Source organism: Dipodomys merriami, unplaced genomic scaffold (assembly GCF_024711535.1).
Source record: "Dipodomys merriami isolate MVZ:Mamm:240054 unplaced genomic scaffold, mDipMer1.0.p SCAF_72, whole genome shotgun sequence".
Classification (NCBI taxonomy): Eukaryota; Metazoa; Chordata; class Mammalia; order Rodentia; family Heteromyidae; genus Dipodomys; species Dipodomys merriami.
The window spans coordinates 2,663,179-2,685,474 of NW_027206313.1; the positions used below are offsets into that span (position 1 = coordinate 2,663,179).

The 22,296-nt window shown below is 43.7% G+C and overlaps 2 protein-coding genes across 2 annotated transcripts in view; one reads left to right on the top strand and one right to left on the bottom strand.

The window, feature by feature from the left end:
- Positions 1 to 9,249: 9,249 nt before the first annotated feature.
- LOC138818186 (uncharacterized) lies at positions 9,250 to 9,720 on the bottom strand. Its single transcript, XM_070009141.1, has one exon. It carries the CDS (start codon positions 9,718 to 9,720, stop codon positions 9,250 to 9,252), a length of 471 nt encoding a protein of 156 aa, XP_069865242.1.
- An 82-nt stretch (positions 9,721 to 9,802) lies between these two features.
- LOC138818229 (protein Largen-like) overlaps positions 9,803 to 22,296 on the top strand; it is a 90,293-nt gene continuing 77,799 nt past the window's right edge. The window contains exon 1 of the mRNA XM_070009246.1: positions 9,803 to 9,949. Coding sequence (XP_069865347.1) covers positions 9,803 to 9,949 — 147 coding nt within the window. The remainder of the gene's footprint in view (positions 9,950 to 22,296) is intronic.

Consider the following 22,296-nt stretch of genomic DNA (forward strand, 5'->3'; position numbering starts at 1 on the left):
TAAAGAGCCCAAATAGAAAAGAAGCAGGAAGAAGAAGACACAGCCAAAACGATCACATCCAGACAGAGGGACAATTCACCTCCCTGCTGGACAGTCTGAATCCTCACCAGGAATGGTGAGGACATTTCCCCAGGAGAACAGCATCTGGGCTGGGGGACCCCTTCCCCACCCAGGAAGTGCCACTCTACCGAGGCATCTTTGCCTTCAGAGAATCTAGCCAAGGAACACTTGCCAGAAAAGCGGCACTGTTTTCAAAAAGCCCAAAGGAATCTGACAGCTTTCACCACTCCTCTCTGACTTTGAGCAAAAGACCAGCAGGGGGCAGTCCTACCCTTTGCAGCAGCAAGCAACAAGGTTAGCAGGCTTAAGATTCTGCCGCCAGCCCAGCACCCAGGAACGACAAAACCTAAAGTCTCTGAAATCTCACTGCAACAACCCAGACAGGTCATAAAAACCTACTGCATTTCCAGGCTGTCCTGAGAGTGGGAACTGAGGTATAGACACACTCCCATATATATCAGGGATGGCTACAGCTTCCGGTTCCGCCTCAGCTCTGCCACACCTGCAAGCACTCTGCAGAATCTAGGCTGCAGATAAGAGCCACCTGTGAACTAAAGGAACCTCCCTCCCCCCTCCAGTGCTGCCCAATCTAGGCTGGGAGGAAAGCTGCAGAAACTACATCTGGAGACTCAAGGTGCCTCAGACAAACTCATTAGAGAATTCATCTATTGTCTATGAAACCTTCATGTCAGGAAAACTACAGGTTCTCAGCTGAGACCATGGAAATAAGGAGAGCCTGGAATGATGTATACCAAACCCAACAGGCAAATAACTACCAATCAAGAATGTTGTACCTGGGAAAGCTCTTCTTTATAAGCATAGGAGAAATAAAAACATTTTTAACTCTAAATGTTAATGGACTTAACTCTCCAATTAAAAGTCATGGATTGACTAGCTGAATCAAAGAGCAAGGGCAGCTAGAGCTCCTGGAATCCTAGCTACTCAAGAGGCTATGATCTGAGGGTCACGATTCCAAGCCCGTCTAGGCAGGAAAGTCTGTGTGACTCTTATCTCCAACAAACTATTCAGAAAAAGCTTGAAGTAGTGCTGTGGCTCAAGTGGCAGAACACTAGCCTTGAGAAAAAGAAACTGTGGGACAGCACTCAAGCCCAGAGTTCAAGCTTTAGGACAAGCAAAAAAAGAAAAAAAGAAAAAGCAAGACCCATCCATCTTCTCTCTACAAGAGATACATCTTGCTGACAAAAACAGACATATTCTCAAAAGTGAAAGTCTGGAATAAAAATCTATCAAGCAAATGGCCCCATAAAAGTGCAATTAGTATTAGCAATACTAATAGCAAATAAAATAGATTTCAAATTAAACTTAGTAAGAAGTGACAAAGAAGGACGTTACATGCTATTAAAATGGAACTCACCATAACAATTCTAGATATCTATGCACCAAATGTTGGAGTACCCAACTTCATCAAACAAATACTATTTAACATAAAAGCACACATAAATCCAAACACATTGATTGTTAGCCACTTCAACACATCACTGTTGTCTCTTGATAGATCATCTAGGCAAAAACCCAGCAAAGATACCTTAGATCTAAGTAATTACATTGACAAAACTAGACTTAACAGAGATCTACTGAATATTTGACCCAGCAGTATCAGAATATACATTCTTCTCAGTAGGCCATGGAACATTCTCCAAAATTGATCATATTTTAGATCACAGGAAAACATGTAAAATTCAAAAATTTGAATTTATTCTCTATGTTCTGTCAGACCACAACACCAAAGACTATCACAGAAAAGTAACTCATGGAGATTGAGCAACATTTTGTTGAATGACCAGTGGTCATTCAGTGAAGAGATTAGAAGGAAAATTCAGACATTTATGAATTTAGTAAAAATGAGCATAGAAATAACAGCTCTCTGGGACACAACTAAGGCAGTACTCAGAGGAAAATTGATAAAACTCAGTGCTTACATCATCAAATTGGAGAAATCTCAAATCAATACTTTAATGATGCACCTCAAGCTCTTTGAAAAACAGAACAAGCCAAACCACATAGCAGCAGATGGAAATAAATAATAAAAATTAAATCAGAAACAAATTAATTAGAGCCTAAAAAACTATAGAGAGAATCAACAAAACAAAGAGTTTGTTCTTTGAATAAATTAATAAAATTGGCATACCCTTTGTAAATCTGAAAAAAGAAGAGCATAGACCCCGATAAATAAAATTAGAGAGTAAAATTGGAACATGATAACAAGAAAAAAGCAAGATTTAGAATATTATAAGAGAATGCTTTGCAAACCTTTATGCCAACCAAATCGGAGAATATAGAAGAAATGGAAGCATTCCAAGAGAATATTGATATATCCAAAATAAACCAAGAAGATTTAAACCAAACCAACAGACCCATAACAAGTAATGAAATTGAAATGACAATAAAAGACCTCCCAACCAGAAAGCCCAGGACCAGATGGATTAATAGCCAAATTCTGTAAGGCCTTCAAGGAGAATGCACGCCAACACTCAAACTTTTTAATGAAATTGAAAGCAAGAAATCACTACTGAACTTGTTCTATGAGGTCAGCATAACCCTCATCCCAAAACCAGATAGGGACCCTTCAAAGAAAGAGAACTATAGATCCATCTCTTTGATGAACATCAATGCAAAATTTCTCATTACAATTCTGGCCAACGCAATTGAACACCTACCAAAAAAATCATACACTGTGATCAAACAAGATTAAATCCATGGATGCAAAGCAAGCTGGTTCAATATATGCAAGCCAATTAATGTGTTGCTTATTTTTTTGTCAGTCATGGGGCTTGAACTCTGGGCCTGGGCACTGTCCCCCAGCTCCTTAGCTCAAGGCTAGCATTCTACCACTTGCGCCACAGTGCCACTTCCAGTTTTCTGAGTGGTTTATTGGAGATCAGAGTCTCATGGACTTTCATGCCTGGGCTGACTTTGAACCGAGATCCTGAGATCTCAGCCTCCTGAGTAGCTAGGACTACAGGTGTGAGCCACCAGAGGGCCCCCCCCCCCAGTTGCAAGTCAATTAATGTAATTCAACATGTCAATAGAAGCAAAGACAAGAACCACATAATCATGTCAACAGATGTAAAGAAAGCATTTGAACTGACCCACCACTGCTTACGTGAAATGCTCTGGAGAAGCTTGGAATCCTTGGAACATTCCTCAATATAATAAAGGCTGTATATGACAAACCCACAGCCAGCATTCTACTTAATAGTGAAAATTGAAAACAATTTTCTCTAAAATCAGGAATGAGAAAAGGATGTCCACGCTCTCCATTCCTCTTCAGTATACAACTAGGATTCCTAGCAAGACAATAAGGCAAGAGAAAAACATAAAGGGGATCTAATTAGCCAACGAAGTGAAACTATCCCTTTTTGCAGATGACATGATCCTGTATTTAAAGAACCCTATAGATACCTCCCAAGTTACTTGAGCTTATCTGAATCTTTGGAAAAGAAGCAGGGTATAAAATTAACAGAAAAAAATCAGTTGCTTTTCTGTATGTCAACAATGAGAAGAGACTGTATTAGCCTTAAAAAATAATAGCTTGGAAATAACAAAAGGCTGAAACAAGGATACAGGCTGACCCATTGTAATAATGAGATGTACATGACACTTTCTTAAAAATGAACTTTACAACTTCATGGGGTGGAGAAGGGAAGAGTTGGGGAGGGGGGAGGGAAGGAATGGCTGGGGAAAAACAAAGGAGGAGGTAACAATACCTAATTGGAAAAGTACTCATTACCTTACTCATGTGACTGTAACCCCTCTGTATACTATCTTTACAATAAAAAATATAAAAAAGAAAAAAAACTGAAAGGGAAAAAAGTAATAGATGGGAATTAGCTTAACCAAAGATGTGAAGGACCTTACAAAGCTGAAAAAAGAAATTCAAGCAGATTTAAGGAAATGGAAAAACCTTCCATGCACCTGTATTGAAAGATTAACATTGTGAAAATGGATGTACTGCCCAAATCAATTTACAAATTCAATTCAACATCCGCCAAAATTCTAACAACAGTCTCCAAAGCAATCCAAAGATTCATATGCAATAATAAAAGACCCCAAATACCAAAAACAAACAATCCTTAGCAGGAAGAACAGTACTGGAGGAATATCAACACCAAACTTCAAACTATTACAAAGACATAGGAATAAAAACAACTTGGTAATGCCACAAGAACAGGGCTGAGGACCTATGGAACAGAAGACCCAGAAATGAACCCACAGAACTAGAGCCACCTAATATTTGATAAGGGAGCCAAAAGCACAAGTTGGAAGAGAGCTTATTTAACAAATGCTGCTAAAAAAAACAAAAACAAAAAATGATGCTGGCAAAATTGGCTAAACAAATGCAAAAACTCAAGCTAGGTCTTTATATATTACCCTGCACCAGAATCATTTCCAAATCGATCAAAAACCTTAATGTAAGTCCAGATAGGATGAAACTATTACAGGAAGAAATAAAGGAAACACTAGGGCTTCTTGGAATGGGTCAAAACTTCCTAAGATCAGATCCAGAAACACAATATATCAAAGAAAGACTGGATGAATGGGATTGCATCAAACTGAAGAGTTTCTGCATGGCAAAGGACATAACTGGCAAGATAAACAAAGCGCACAGAACGGGAGAAGATCTTTACTAGCTGTGCATCAGACAAGGGCTTCATAGCTAGAATGTATTTAGAGCCCAAAAAATTAACCCCCCAAAAACAAATCCTTAAAGAAAACAACCCAATTAATAAATGGACTAAAGATTTAAAGAGAGGCATCTCAGAAGAACTAAGAATGACCAATAGACACAGGAAGAAATGTTCTACATCTCTGGTCATCAAGGAAATGCAAATCCAAAGAACATTAAGATTCCACCTTACCTCCAGTTAGAAAGGCTATTATCAAGAGAACTAACAATAACAAATGCTGGTGGGGATGTGGACAAAAGGGAACGCTATTACATATTGTTGGAAATGTAAACTTGTTTAACCACTCTGAAAAGCAGTGTAGAAATTCTTCAGAAAACTAAAAATAGAGCTTCCTTATAACCTAATAATTTCAGTCCTGGCAATTCATGGAAATAACCACAAGCAAGTCCACACTAAAGCTACCAACACAACCATGTTCACTGAGCATTATTTCCCTTAGCCAAGATATGGAATCAGCTCAGATGCTCCTCAGTCGACAAATAGCTCAAGAAAATGTGGTATATACACAATGGAATTCTAGTCCCCCATCAAAAAGAATGACATGGCACATTTTGTAAGGAACTGGAAAGACTTAGAGAAAATCATATTAAATAAAATTAGTGAGTCTCAAAGAAGCATAGGTTGCATGCTTTTCCTCATTTGTTGTAACTAGCAAGTGCCTATAAATCTACACAAAAACACACTGAATTGTAAAAGAGAATAAAAATACACTTAGATATGATTAATTATACAGGACTCCAGACATATTCACACAATGAGACAAAGGTGGGTATTCTTAGGACAGGAACACAAAGGCTCAATAGCTATTTGCATATGCTCATATAAGATTATATATATATATATATAAATATATATATATATATATATATATAGTTTTTGTTTTTGTTCCCTGGACCTTTTGGGTTGTATGCTAGTTTATCTGTTTGGGGGAGGGTAAAGGGGGGTGAACATATGCAGCAGTGATACTAGACACTATGTTGAAAGTGAATCATACAAGTTTGTGAGAGGAGGGAGTGAAGAACTAGTAGAGAGAGAGGAAAAGGGTGACATAGTTCAAATAGAAAGGTGCTCATTACCTGACTTCTGTAACTGTAGCCCCTCGGTACACCACCTTCACCGTAACGACTTCAAAAATTCCTGATAAGGTAATCAAAACGTTTAATAGGTCAAATAAATAAATCATGTGACAGCAAAACTTTGTGTTTAAACATTCAGATCACATTTAGTAATCCCTTAACCAATATTCACATACAATATGTAGCTTTCATTACAATAGCAGATGATATTTTGTGTTTGTTATTTTAAAATTATGTCAGTACTACAGGATTTCCTCCTGAAAGTTGATTTTAGGGGTTAGACATACACACATATCATATATACATTTTGCACACATCACACACAAACATACTTGAAAATACTGATAAGGGCTTATAACTGATGGAACTGAAGATGATCACCTGTAATCAGTAGGTGACTTCATCAAATCACCAGGTAATCTACTATAAAACCTGAAGTATAATGAATAATGATGTAAAAAAGAAAAAAATAATGTACAATTAGTTTATTAAAGATTCTTCTTCATTTAGAAATCTATGATTTGAGATCTATGATTTTGTCTGTTTCCCATATGATTTTGGTTTGTACTCCGCTTCATATAGCTATAGCTCATAAATACATTTAAAGAGAGACTCATTAGAAGAGTGTGTGTGTGTGTGTGTGTGTGTGTGTGTGTGTGTGTGTGTGTGTGTGTGTGTGTGTCATGAGGCTTGAACTCAGGGCCTGGACGCTATTCCTGAGCCTTTTTTTCTCAAGGCTAGTGCACTACCACTTTGAGCCACTCTGCCACTCTGGTTTTCTGAGCTAAGTGTCTCACAGACTGTTGGGGCTTGCCTTGAACTGTGATGCTCAGATCTCAGCTGCTTAAGCAGCTAGGATTACAAGGGTGAGCCACCAAGGCCTGGCCTGTAGACAGGCTATGGTTCTTCTGTGTCACTGGTGACTATAGTGCATCCACAACCACACTCAGCCATTGATTAACATGGAGGGTGGTAAATGTTTATGCCCAGACTGGCTTTGACCCCAAATCCTCTGATTTCCTCTCTCCCAAGCAGCTAGGTTGAAAGGTTTGAGCCAACTTGCACAAAGAACTTTTCCACTTTTAGTTGGCTTGCTCTTTTGATTTAGTAGCCGCAGTGATGTCATAGGGGGACAGGTTTTTGTTGTTGTTTAATCTTTTGTGAAGGAGATGGAAAGTAGCATAGGCATGTTCTTATATTTTGAGATTATTTTTGTCACTGGAGAAGAAAATATTGCTACCTTTTCTCCTGTCTATCATTCTGCTATAAGCTACTTTGAGTTTTCCAAGTTTCCTTATTCTTCTGTTGAGAGTCAAAAATTGAAATGTAGACAAGCCATCTTTTCCTCCCATTAGGTGATGCCATTTCTGGCCATTTACCTTTGTGCAGATATGAAATAATAAGATATGAAATTATGCGGAATTTCTAGTGTGGGTATGTTAAGACCTAGTTTTCCTCCTACAGCTTTATAAAGAACTGCAAGAGAGGCAGGCATGGTTGGTGGCTCACACCTGTAATCCCAGCTAATTGCAGGAGGCTGAGATCAGACGATCAAGGTGTGAGTACAGACCAGGCAGAGAAATCCTGGAAACCCCATCTCAAATTATCCGGAAAAAAATGTTGGACTGTGGTGTTGCAAGTGATGGAGCTCTAGTCATGACTGAGAAAGCTCCGTGAGAATTGGAGGCCTGAGTTCGAGACCTAATACCAGCACAAAACAACGAGAATAAAGAAGAACCTGAAGAGGTAAAGCAAGCTCAAGAAAACCTACTGGCAACACAAGCACACTACTTCTTTACCTGTCCCAGCATGTCTTTCTGTTCTCCACTGGGTCACCACAACGTGTCTGACCACTTTGGTACTTCGTAGCATGCTCTTCTGTCTTTTCCTTGACATTATATTTGACTTCGAACTTTCCAATGCATTTGTTGAGTGCTGTGCTGCTTTCTCTTACTACCACTTCCCAATGTCTCTCTTTTCTTCTATTCTCCTTCTTCTTCCTCATTCCAAAGACAGCTTCCAGAACCGTCATCCAGACCCAGGATTCCCAGCAGAGCAGTGAGTAGGTGTGGCGAGGAGGGTGTAAAGGTTTCCTCCATCTCTGGGGAGGGTCCTGAGGTCTCCACAGTGTGACAAGCACCGCACCACGACTCCTGCTGCGGCGATGATGATGGTGATGATGATGGTGATGATGATGATGGTGGTGATGATGATGGTGATGATGATGGTGATGATGATGGTGATGATGGTGATGATGATGATGGTGAGATGGTGATGATGGTGATGATGATGGTGATGATGGTGATGATGGTGATGATGGTGATGATGGTGATGATGGTCGTGATGATGATGATGGTGATGATGATGGTGATGATGATGATGATGGTGATGATGATGATGATGATGATGATGGGGATGATGATGATGATGATGGCGGTGGTGATGGTGGTGGTGATGATGATGATGATGATGGTGATGATGATGGTGATGATGATGATGATGATGATGATGGGGATGATGATGATGATGATGGCGGTGGTGATGGTGGTGGTGATGATGATGATGATGATGATAATGATAATGATAAGAGAAAGAAGCCTATGAGGAAATGATTTAAGGCAGCCAGAGCGAGGGCCTGAATTCAATCCCCAGCACTATTAAAAATCTCGAAACAATCACACACATACACACTGCTAGATGGTGCTAGAAGATTCGGTAGGCCCCCTCCCCCCCAGCCCGCCTAGGAGGGCAGCGGAAGTAGTAACTCAACATGGACAGAAAGTTCGAGCAGCGCCACTCCTGTCGGGAGGGGCTCTGGTGACCCCGGGCTCTGTGGGATCGCAGCCCGTGTCCTCGGGTCTCAGGGTCAGGGGTCGGGGCCCAGGGGACGCAGGAGGCAGGGGCTCGACCTCCGCGGGTGTCGCCGGCGCCGCGGGGCCCACGGGGCCCGGAGTTCGGCCGCCCGGCGGCGCTGCGGGGCTGAGCGCGGGGCTGAGCGCGGGGCTGAGCGCGGGGACCGACGGACCTGAGCCGGCGGGCGGCCGCTCGGCTCCCAGCAGCCTGGAGGGCGGGGGTCCAGGGTGGGGTCCCGGGGAGGGGCGCCAGGAGGGGGTTCCGGGCGGGGGTCGGGGGTCCCGGGGAGGGGCGCCGGGAGGGGGTTCCGGGCGGGGGTCGGGGGGCGCCGGGCGGGGGTCCCAGGCGGGGGTCCCGGGTGGGGGTCCCAGGGGTCCCAGGCGGGGGTCGGGGGTCCCAGGCGGGGGTCCCAGGCGAGGGTCCCAGGCGGGGGTCCCAGGCGGGGGTCGGGGGTCCCAGGCGGGGGGGCGCGGGTCCCAGGCGGGAGGCGGGGGTCCCGGGCGGGGGTCAGGGGGGTCCCAGACGGGGGTCGGGGGGGTCCCGGGCGGGGGTCAGGGGGGTCCCAGACGGGGGTCGGGGGGGTCCCGGGCGGGGGTCGGGGGGTCCCGGGTGGGGTCCCGGGCGGGGGTCGGGGGGTCCCGGGCGGGGGTCCTGGGCGGGGGTCCCAGGCGGGGGTCCCAGGCGGGGGTCGGGGGGTCCCGGGTGGGGTCCCGGGCGGGGGTCGGAGGGGTCCCGGGCGGGGGTCCCGGGCGGGGGTCGGGGGGTCCCGGGCGGGGGTCCCGGGCGGGGGTCCGGGCCCGGCCCGGCGAGCGCGCGCGGCGGCGGCGGCGGAGGCGCAGGCGCAGGCGCGCGGCGGGCCGGGCTGCAGCCGCGGGAGCTCCGCGCCCAGCGCCACGCCGCGCCGCGCCTCCGCCGGAGAGAGCGCGGCCGCCGGCCCGGGCCCCGCCGGCCCCCGCCGGCCCCGGCCCCGGCCCCGGCCCCGGGCGCCCCCCGCCGCTGCCCGCGGGAGCACCGGCGAGCATGCGGGGGAGCCCGGGCGCCCGACCCCGGGGCGCGCCGCAGCCCAGGCTCCGTCGGTCCTGACGCGCCCGCCTGCGCCCGAGAATGTCAGCCCCGTCCCGGGGGCCCCCGCCCGCGTCCCCGCCGCCCGCCGCCGGCCGAGCCCGGGTGAAGGAGCAGATCCGGATCATCGTGGAGGACCTGGAACTGGTCCTGGGCGACCTGAAGGACGTGGCCAGAGAACTGAAGGAGGTGAGGACGGGGAGAGCGGGAGACAGACAGACAGAGAGAGAGAGAGAGCGAGAGAGAGAGAGAGAGAGAGAGAGAGAGAGAGAGAGAGACAGAGACAGAGACAGAGACAGAGACAGAGACAGAGAGACAGAGACAGAGACAGAGAGAGACAGAGAGAGAGACAGACAGAGAGACAGAGAGAGACAGAGACAGAGAGACAGAGAGACAGAGAGACACAGACAGACAGAGAGACAGAGAGAGACAGACAGACACAGAGAGAGACACAGAGAGAGACACAAGAAAGAGATACACACAGAGAGACAGAGAGATAGAGACAGAGAGAGCGGGAGGGAGAGACAGACAGAGACCGAGACGAGAGATAAGAGAGACAGACAGACAGACAGCGCGCGCCGGCGCCCCTGGCCGTCTGGGCAGCGCCGCTCGGGACGGCCGGGTCTCCAAACTCGCGGCCCGGCCCCGGCCCCGGCCCCGCGCGGGCGGCCGCTGCGGTTCTGGTTTTAATCCAGAAGAAATCAACTAGTGCCGCGGGTCGCGGAGTGGGGTGCGGGGCCTCCGCGCCAGGGTGGGGCCGGGGTTCGCCGGGGGCGTGTCCCCGAGAGTGCGCGGGACCCCGGAGCCGGCGCCGCCCCAGCCCGCGCCGCCCCAGCCCGCGGGACCCCAGCCCGCGCCGCCCCAGCCCGCGCCGCCCCAGCCCGCGCCGCCCCAGCCCGCGCCGCCCCAGCCGCGGGGACCCGGAGCCGGCGCCGCCCCAGCCGCGGGGACCCGGAGCCCGCGCCGCCCCAGCCGCGGGGACCCGGAGCCCGCGCCGCCTCCCCAGCCCGCGGGCGAGTCGCGGCTTGCGGGCACCCCGTCCCCCAGGGGCAGGAGCTTTGGGCTCCGGGCGGGCGGGGGGCGGGAGACCCCGGTGCCCCTTGCTTCCCGATCCCTGCTGGGAAGGAGGGGCCTGGGCCGCGGGCGGGCGGCGCGGGCTTCCCCACGGGCGCCACTCGACCGGCTGCGCTCTGCTCCGACGCCTTCACCTTCTTGGCTTTGGGAGGCAGCGGCCCCTTCCCTCCGCCCGCCACTTCCTGAGCCTGAGGAGTAGGGCTGCAGGGTGTGCGGGTGTGTGTGTGTGCATGTGTGTGTATGTGTGTGTGCGGGTGTGTGCATGTGCGGGTATGTGTGTGTGCGGGTGTGTGCATGTGCGGGTGTGTGCATGTGCAGGTGTGTGCATGTGCGTGTGTGTATGTGTGTGTGCGGGTGTGTTCATATGCGTGTGTGTGCGTGTGCATGTGCATGTATGCGGATGTGCCTGTGTGTGAGGGTATGTGTGCGAGTGTGTACGTGCGTGTGCGCGCATGTGTGTGAGGGTATGTGTGCGCGTGTGTATGTGTACATGTGCGTGCGTGTGTGTGCATGCGTATGTGTGGGTGTGCGGGCGTGTGCATGTGCATGTATGTGGATGTGCCTGTGTGTGAGCGTATTGTGCGCCTGTGTGCATGTGTACGTGCGTGTGCTCGTTTGTGTGCGTGTGCGTGCACGTGTGTGCATGCGCATGTGCGCGCGCGTGCATATGTACGGGTGCGCGTGCATGTGTGCGTGCACGTGTGTGCGTGTGCAAGTGTGCGCGTGCGCGTGTGCGTGTGCATGTGTGTGCGTGCGCGTCTGTGTGCGCGTCTGCCATCTTGTCATTTACATCCTTGCTCTTGGGAATGTGGACTTGGCCCCCTCCTGTCCCACGCCCGCCATCGGTTGTCCGCTGTCCGCTGTCGGCTGTCTGATGCCTGCCGTCCACTGTCCGCCGTCCGCTGTCCGGCCCCCTCCCGTCCCACGCCCGCCGTCCGCCGTCCGCTGTCGCCCATGGCTCTCCCGCGTGGATGAAGAGAAGGGAGTTCTCAGCGCTGGAGCCCAGCGCTTCGCCGCCGCTCTGCCCGGAGCGGGGGGGTCAGGCCAGGCTGGACGGGGCTCAGGTGAGGCCGGGCTGCCTTGGGGGCCTCCTGAAGAGGGCGGCCGGGTCCAGCCCGTCCCAGCCCAGCCCAATCCCAGCCCAGTCCCGTCCCAGCCGGGCCCAGGCCCAGCCCAGCCCTGTCCCAGCCCGGCCCAGGCCCAGCACACGATCCCACCCCCAGATGGACTTGGGGCGCACTGGTGACACAGCCTGCCTTCTGGTTGTGCCATGCCTCTGCACCCCGGCGGTGGTAGTGCTCGCCGGCTCTGGCGGAGAACAGAGATGGCCTCCCAGTCCAAATCCGACCTGCAACCTGGGGCTTCAAGCCAGGCCGGGGGCCTTGGGATCGTGGGACTACTGGCCATTTGGGTTATTGATCACAAGGAGTTTTTGCTCCTGTAATTCCCAACCCGAATTTGGGTCATTTACTCCACAAACTGAACTGCACTGTGTGTGTGTGTGTGTGTGTGTGTGTGTGTGTGTGTGTGCGCGCGCGCGCGCCAAGTTTAAAATCGGGTTGAATGTTCCAGTCCTTCCTGATTCTGTCTGTGGCAGTAACCAGGAGCTAATTACCACTAAGGTCCTGAGAGTAGTGGTGGTTGACACAGAAGCGGACATAATATTTGCATTTTCAGGGCTTCTCCAGGGTTATTCTTTAATACTCGGTTGAAAGGTGGAGGACTGTGAATTGAAAGTCAAGTCTGAAGATGTGGTTTCTTTATTTTCTGGGTGAAACGTTTGGCAAGCAGTGTTTTCCTTCACAGCCTGATGGAGGTTTAAAAGCTGTCCATTCTTTTGGCTCGATCATGTTTGGTCCATGTGGAAGTTTTTAAGGTGGGGAGGTGGGGTATCTATCTACATCAGTATGGTGGCACATTTATTTTCTTCTCCAGCCTGAGATTAAGAGAAAGGGTAATCAAAATCCTGCAGCTACCTTCCCTACTTCCTTAGGTTTCCTGTCCTTTCTCTCAGTACTTTGGACAGAAAAAATAACGAGCAAGTTGTGACACATAGGAAAAAGAGGATACAAAGTCAGGGCTTTGCTGTGCACCATTATTCTATGGACATCTGGAGACTAGTCAGGTCTACAGGAAAATATCTAACCTCTCTCTAGGGCCTGTTGTTCCTGTGTCTTCCTTTATTTCATTGCAAGATATAAGTAAGGGAGCCTGTTGATCTCTCTGTACTTTCCATTATTTTGAGATCTTTATCCAGAAAAGTAAGCAATTTCTGAAGGAATAAAAACGCGTAAGTATTGCACACCAAATATATGAAGAGACCTGAGCAGTTAGACACTCAATTTCTACTTGATGTTTTGGAATTTTCATTGACTACCAGAGCCTATTCTAGTAAAAAAAAATCTCAAAATTGAAAGTAAAATGTACCAAAGATAAGTGATGCAGTGTTATTGCTGATCACATTGGGATCGTATTGACCATCATGGGTTTCAACTTGGAAATGCATAATCTCTGACTGGACCCCAAAGCCCTAGTTATTAATAGATTATGAATGGGAGTTATTTGGAGAACAGTGTATTTACAGGGCAGGCTTAACCTCTGACACCTTGCAGCTGTCCAGCATTTATCTGTTCTGGAGAATGCTTCCTATGTGACTGAACATGCCTTTCATGTGTCTCTGAAGAAGAGAACAACTGAAAATTTGTACACTGCAAAGCTTATTGCTGTGAGAAGTAACAAATTATAAGAATCAGTGACTTAGAAATGTACAATTGATTTATCAATGGTCACATTTAATACTGTGGCATTTATAATGGCATTTAGTTTTACTTCAAGTCTAACAGCTTATATCACATGTAATATAATTCTAATAAGAAATTATAATTATATGATGGCTGTTGCTTTGCTTTTAAACCTCATGTAAATTAAGCCATAATATAAAATAGGAATGAGCTCTTATTAATTTAAAATGAAATTAAAGATAAATGGTTATGACTGGATTAATATGTCTATCAATATATAGTATTTTTCTCAATCCTATTAAAGTTCACCTTTTAATTTTTTCCTTACCTTTGCATAAATTTCTGCACCAACACTATTGGATATTATTTAAAGTTAATTTAATATTACTTTTCTTTATAACCCTTTGAATTATAGTTACTCATCTGAACTCAGACATGACGGTAGATATGAACATTGCAGTAGCTATTAGAAACATGATAATAATGAGAAACATAATAATAACAAAACAGCACTATACATAGCAAGAAAAGTTGTAATTACAAATGCCTTAGTAGTTATTGAGTTAGAATTATTTAACCAGTTATATTTGAATTGTCTACTGGCAGAAGAGAAATATGATTTTCAGAAAAGATAAGGGCAGTCGTGTTCTACCCCTTATAATTGAGTAAAGCTTCACATGGCGAGTTTTCAGATAGTAAAGTACTTGCTTTTCATGATATAATGGGAAATAAATATATAATATATTCCTATAGTCCATTCTCCCTTCTCCTACTAAGATGAATATGTCATTTATGGTGTCATTAGACTCAAAAGTTTATTTGGGGGATACATTTATTCTGTGTTTAATAAGGCATTTAAACTTAAAAAGCATTACTGCTGTTACTGGCCAATTTAATATGGGGTTAGCTGAAAATCATTCAATATGCAGCCATTTGCATATGCTTAGTGATGTAGCACTCCTGTGGTTTAAAAAAAGTAAATTTTTTTAAAAAGCCAAATATGAGCTTTATACTTTTTCCATATTTTCATGGTTAACATAAGGGGACCCATGCCATACACAGATCACATATCCAAACATTGTAACTACTCAAGACTTCCCTAAAGGTTTGTAAAAACAGTCAATACAGAATGGTGTTGAATTGTTCTGTAACATTTGAAGACAATATTTGAAGACGTAAGTGAATAGACAACAACACTGTAATACATGTTTTACATGTATTAGTAGATGTAAATTTAATATTAACACATGTAAATTCACTAATAGATGTAATACATGTTTATTTTACTTCACATTGAAGAAGTTAATAAATCCTAGTGAAATTCTGGAGGGTTTTGAATACCATAACTGGTATAGAAGGTATTGGAGATGCTTTTATACTAAGAAATTTAGAAATAAAACGATTATTATTTTGTTTTTGCTAGTTGGGGTTTCGTGTCAGGGTGCAGGCATTACTCTGAGCTCTCTTCCTCAAGGCTGGCGCTCTGTCATTGCAGTCATAGCTACACCTCTGGAATTGTGCTGGTAAATTGAAAATAGTAGTCTCATGGACTTCTCTACCTGAGATTGTTTGGAACTGTGATCCTCAGATCTCAGCTCCCGAGTAGCTAGGATTATAGGAATGAGCCACTGGCTCATTGATTTAAAAACAAATCTGTATTTTATTATGTTTATATATATATATATATATATATATATATATATATATATATATATATATATATTTGTCGGTTGTGGGGCTTGAACTCTGGGCCTGGGCGCTGTCCCTCAGCTCTTCAGCTCAAGGCTAGCACTCTACCACGAGCTACAGCGCCACTTCCAGCTTTTTCTGCTTACGTGGTGCTGAGGAATCAAACCCAGGGCCTCATACATGCAAGGCAAGCACTCTACCACTGAGCCACTTTCCCAGCCCATATGTTATATATTTTATTATGATTATTAAAAAAATAATCAAATAATCTGACATCTTTGATAGCAATTTGCTTGCTTTTTGCTGAAGATTTCTTTTGCATGAAATGTTTAGTTATGAAATTGGAGATACTAATGGTTGGACAGAGAGAGAGATCTGAATCTCTACTAAACAGACTTTATTTGAAAACAGAATTCATTATTGCCTCAACATAATTTTCTCTTAGTTTATAATGTTTATAAACATGAACATATAGCATTTTCATGTTAAGTAAAAATATTATGAATTGAAAAATCATTAATGTACATATATAGTTCTTATAGAATGGTGAGTATAGTTAGCTCTTATAACGTAATTATTATACTATATATAAAGTAATTACATATGTAACCTTTTTGAAAGTCTTTGTAGGTAGACCAAACTCTTAGAGAGTGCAAGTTAAGATGGGAGTGTTTTGGTCAGGGACTACTGCTCAGTGATGGCACTTCCAAAAATTAGCAGATGCTCGACGTGGCACTTAGCTGGAAAGCACTCATGATTTTTTTCTGTAATGTTGGCAAAATAAATAGGTTAAACCTTAGTTTAGTATTAAGAAACCTGATGAGCAATAGGAAAGTCTGATCTGGGGTTTTTGTAAATAGAATTAACAATCATCTGCAAATTATTTTACATTTAAATGTGACTTCCATAGTGAGGTGCAAGCGTATCTCTGTAGATTATTGCTCTGGGAAAGCCCAAGTAATGTTTTTGGTTAATGAGTCTAGGCATATAAAACTCATTACTAGAGTGAATTATAGAATAATTTCTAGTTTCAAGCTATAAAGTTATAAATGAATGAAGAATGAATGAAAATTAGCTGGATAGGAGTAGGAGTAACTGTTTTTAACGTGTGTGTGTGTCTATGTGTCTATGCGTGCATGTACATCAGTCCTAGGGCTTGAACTCAGGGCCTGAACACTATTCCTGAGCTCTTTTGCTCAAAGCTTTTGTTCTCCCATGTGAGCCACAGCTCTACTTCTGGAGTTTTGGTGGTTAATTGAAGATAAGAGTCCCAGGGATGGTCCAGGCTGGCTTTGAGCTGCAATCCTCAGGTATCAGCCTCCTGAGTAAGATTATAGATGTGAGCCACAGGAGCCTTTGTACAATGTTTTTCCTTCTCAAAATGGGACATTTTTTTTTTTACCAATTTCTAAAATACTTTATTTTTTCCTATAAGTATGATACCTTAGCATTGTTCCTGAAAAAAGACAAATTTGCAAAAGAAATAGCCAGTAGAACTATTCATTACCATCTTTCTCTCTTACCTCTAAATGTGCTTTGTTTAAAATTTTGTTTAATAAGATACGCAGTTGACTTCTATAATTCATCATGGTTTAGAGATGTAAGAACCAGCCATTAAAGCTAATACATGTTGCTTATTTATTTTGACACTAGAAAAATATCTAAATATATTTTAAAATTTCCACCAGAATTTATCTTTCTGTAACAGATAAATCTAAATTTTTTTCAATGAGAATCTTTGTCGTCAGAAACATTGAATGGTTTAGAAAATAATTCTTTATTTTACATTATTGTTATTTACATTATGATTCTTCTAAAAACTTATTATTAAACTATTAATTTTTTACATATTAAATCTTTGTACGTGTATGGTTTCTATATTTGCAGTTAATTTGAATAAGAATTCTGGAGAACTATAAAGAATTTATGATAGCTCTGTAGTTCAACTATAATTGAGGATAACTATTTTTCTAAGATTTTTAAGTAGGTTTTTGGTTTTATTTTATGAAGTTTAAGTTTTATTGTAAAGGTGATATTCAGAGGAAGTACAGTTACGTAAGTAAGGTGATGAGAACATTTCTTTTTGAGCAGTTACCCCTCCCTCATATTCTTCCATTTTACCCCTCTTCTTCCCCAGTTGTGGAGTTCATTTCCAACACAGTGTCTAGTGAGTATCATTGCTGAAGTGGTTCACCCTTTGTTCCACTGTTTCTGTGCTTCTCCTCCTCCTAATCAGATAAACTTATATATAAGACAAAGGGTGCAGATATCAAAATCAGTGACAACAGGGAATGAACCAAAGGAAAAAAATAAAGGAAAAAGCAGTAATTCCAAACAATACAATAAAAATCCTCTTGCTTTCATTTCTTGGAGTTCATTTCAATCAGCATCCTTTTATATGGTCATATGAACGTAGCTATTGAGCCATTTCTAATTTTAAATTAGAAATATCAGAGATATTTATGTATGCTAAAATTATAGAACAAAGCATAGATTGACTAATCTCTTCCTTGAATATTTCAAAGTTTTTGATAAATATCTGAATTAAATATGGAATGTTAGAGGCTGGGCTACATTGCTCTCAGTATAGAACATGCTGTAGAACAGCAGTGAGGGACAAGTTATATAGAAGTTTGAGGTACAATATCATATAAACTATGACTATTAAAGTAAGACGATAGAATAATAAAAAGGTTAGCTCTGAGCTGCTTGGATAGCTTTTCATGGTTCACATGCTGTTATGAAATATTGGGCATGTTATTTAAACAATCACTGCCTTCATTTTCTCCTTAAAATGGCAATAGCAAGACGTTACCATCACTGGGTATGGAGAAGAAATGAATGTGTATAAGGCGCATCAGGCATTAGCATGCGTGAAGTAAGCCCTGCAAGTGTACTTATTATTATTTAAATTTGTTTGGCCTTCTTTAATAATTTATTCAGCAAATAGCTGTTTAGGGCCCTTGTATGCCCCATCCTATTTTGGTTTCCAGGAGAGTAGTGGTGAGTAAAACAGACTAAATTCATGGAACATATGTCGTGCATGTGGAGGGTATGGCTAATGTATAAATATGCAATAAGTATCAAGTACGAGAAGGGGACAAGTCCTATAAATATAAGAGACGCTTACACTGGGATACACAGGGATGAGGAATTGCTCCAGCACATAGCGGGAAAGGGCGTAGCGGTATTCCAGGGCAGGCTTGCAGGTGGGGGGAGCTTGTGCTCTGGAAATGGAAGGTGACACTTTCTCAGGCCTTGGACTGTCCAAGGCCTGGGTGAGGACCTGTGCATCTCCAGAAAGCAAGAGGACAGCATGTGGAGATGCACAAGCAAGGAACAGTGTAGCGGGCGACGGGGTGAGCTGGGGGCATTTCTAGGGATGGTGCCTCTTACTGGGAGTGAAGTGGACAGGTGATGGGGCTGTAGGGGTGGAGCTGCTGTGCTTCCCACGGTGAGGGGAGGAAGATGGTGACGCTGAGTACAGACAAGGCCCCGCAATGCAGACTCACTTGGTTTGATACTTCTTATCTCTGTGGCGACACCGAGGTTAGATGACACACATTCCAGAAGAAATCTGGTGATGGAAATAATAAGGGTGCACAGAGCAGACAAGTGCTAAGTGCTTGAAGCATGTTAGGGGTGGTCCCGAGGAAGCAGAGATGCCAGCGATCAATCTTGAAAGTGCGTGATGGAGCGGAACCCTGTGGGTCCTGCTTTAAACGTTGTCACCACCAGCGACCCCCTCCTGAGAGCCATACACTTCAACACAGTCTCTTCTAACACTTCCTTCACCCCATACTTCCTTCACCCCTCTATTTCTTTCCCCCATTTTTTCCTCTTCATTCCCTCCTTTCTCTCATTTTGCTTTAGGTTCCTCGCCTACTTCTTTGATAGGCCTTGGCTATAGTATATTCTTCTGAGCCTCCACTAGTAGGTTGATGAATCTTGAACTGGGTATTCAGCTCATCATAGCGGGCATCTACTAGGACATCTCTACTAGGGCATATCAGATACATCTTCCCCTGGCCACCATGTCTAAACCAGAGCTCCCTGAATTCTGTCTTCTGTAACCCCAAGTCACTTGGAAGAGGCTGTCTCTAGGCCTTGAAACCTTTATCAATTATTCTTTCTCCTATCAATTATCTCAAAGTAATCAGAAAAATTGGGTGGATCTATATTCAAATTCTTTCTAGACACTGGCCAGTTCTTATCTCTAATAATCCTGGCTCAAGTGAATATCCTCCCTCATTTGAATGTTTCAATGCTGTCTTTATTATGCTCCTTCCTTTTTGCTCTTGTTAGGGCCCAGCTCTCCTGTCCTGCTGCTTTTCTTCAGTACGCCTTACTTCAGCAACAGGATTCTTGCTATGTATGTTTCAGGCCCAACTCCACCTTTGGGCTAACTGGCTGAATTTATTCAAGATGGGATCAGTTCTCACCCCAGTGTGGGCTGCTCCCACAACTCTCTGTGGAATTAAAGTTTGTTGTGCAGTACTCATCACAGTACTCCTGGGCTTTTCAAGCACCAGGGAGCTTATTGCACATGCATATTCATTATTGTTTATTTTCCACCTCAGGGTTGTTAGCTTCTGGAGCTTGTGACTTCTTTTTTTTGTTCTTGTAAGTATACAAAGTTTTTCAGGCAGTGGCTGACAGACAGTGGATTCTCATAAACCGACTTTGTAAATAGGCAGATCTTTTCCAACCTGAAACTTATCTTTCCAAATGTATCTATGAATGGATCAAGACATATCACCTTTTATTTTTCACTGAATATCCAATACTTACACAGAATTAACACACAACAATCTGTATGAAATGTACTCTGCGGATTTCTTATCATTCTCACATAATGGTGATTTATTACTTGTTGGGAGCTCTTGCCTTTTCTGCTTTCATAATCACTTACTCATATTAAAGCTGTCCTGTTAAACTAAATCAGGGCTGAGGAACCTAGCTCAGTGCCTGGCATGTACAAAACCTTGGGATCTTGTGCTTTGCGTGGTCAGTGAATCTTTTAGTCTGAGCTAAATTGTTAACTATATTGCTCACTTTGCATCAGTGTTGAGTTAAAAAAAGATAATCCATTACTTTCTCATGCTTCTCTTGTAATATCAAGTAAATCCCAATTTATCCCTCTCATATAAAAACTTGGTACAATTCTTTCTATATAAATGATAACTTTGGGCTGCAAATTTAAGGCTTGCCATCAGAAAAATATCTTGATCTGATTTGAGAATGCTCATTTTTCCCTTTGGAACAGGATGCTGTAAAGTACATGAAGTACTTAGAAGTGTAGCTTCCTGGTCAGGTATACCTTTTTCTTCTACAATGATACTCACAAGACACTATGTTGGAAATGAATTTTATAACTTTGGCGGGGGTGGGGGAGTGAGGGAGGTCGGGAAGGAAAGGGATCGTGGGAGAACAACAAAGGAGGAGGTAACAAAGCTTGACAAGAAAAGTACTCATCACCTTACTCATGTAACTGTGACCCCTCTGTACAACATCTGTACAATAAAATTTAAAATTAAAAAAATCTGTAATGTCAAATAAAGAGGGAGGATGTTTACTTTTTATAATTTCCTTTCTTTTCTTTTTCTTTTTTTCCTCCTTCCTTCCTTCCTTCCTTCCTTCCTTCCTTCCTTCCTTCCTTCCTTCCTTCCTTCCTTCCTTCCTTCCTTCCTTCCTTTCTTTCTTTCTTTCTTTCTTTCTTTCTTTCTTTCTTTCTTTCTTTCTTTTTTTGTCAGTCGTGGGGCTTGAACTCTGGGCCTGGGTGCTGTCCCTGCGCTATTCAGCTCAAGGCGAGCTCTCTACCTCTTGAGCACCACTTGATACTTTTATACAGCATTTATACTTCATTATTTTAATATCATGTGCCTTGCCATTTATTCTTACACAACTTAAGTGACATAACTTAAAATGGTATATTGAAAGGGATAGCCAATAGTATTTAAATATATTTTAAGGCCTTGTAGAATTCTGTTGTAAAACCATCTGGTCCTGGGCTTTTCGTAGATGGGAGGTCTCTTATTGCTGTTTCTATTTCAATGCTTGATATGGGCCTGTTAAGCTGGTTTAACTCATCTTGGTTTAGTTTTGGCATGTCGATATTTGCTAGGAAAAGGTCCATTTCTGCCATGTTCTCAAACTTATTAGCATAAAGTTTTGAGAAGTATTCCCTTATAATGTTCTGAATCTTGGTTGTTTCTGTGGTGATGTTTCCATTCTCATCTCTGAGTTTATTTATTTGGGTGTGTTCTCTTCTTTTTCTGATAAGATTTGCTAAGGATCTGTCTATTTTGTTATTTTTTTTGAAGAACCAACACTTTGTATTGTTGATTCTTTCTATGTTTTTTTTGGATTCTAATTCATTTACTTCTGATTTAATTTTAATTATTTCTTTCCATCTACTGGATTGGGGTTTATCTTGCTGCTCTTTTTGAAGGATGCTCAGATGTCTCATTAAATTGTTGGTTTCAGATCTCTCCAATTTGTTGATGTAGGAACTCATAAACTTGCCCCTGAGTACTGCCTTTGCTGTGTCCCAGAGGAGCTGGTAATTTGTGTGCTCATTTTTATTGAATATCATGAACATTTGAATTTCATTTCTAATCTCTTCCATGACCCACTGGTCTTTCAACCATGTGTTGTTCAGCCTCCATGTGTTACAGGACTTTCTTTGGTGGCCTTACCAATACTCCTTCAACTCTTCAATGAACTTGAAAGAGAAAGTTCACTACTGAACTCATTCTATGAAGCCATAATAACCCTCATCCCAAAACCAGGCAGGGACTCATCAAAGAAAGAGAACTGTAGACCCATTTCTTTGATGAGCATTGATAAAAACTTCTCAACAAAATTTTGGCCAGTCGACTTCAACATTCATCCAAAAAAATCATACGCCATGATCAAACAGGATTCATTTCAGGGATGCAAAGCTGGTTCAATATACGCCAATCAATTAATATGATTCATTACACCAACAAGAGCAAGGATAAGAACCACATGGTTATCGCAATAGATGCA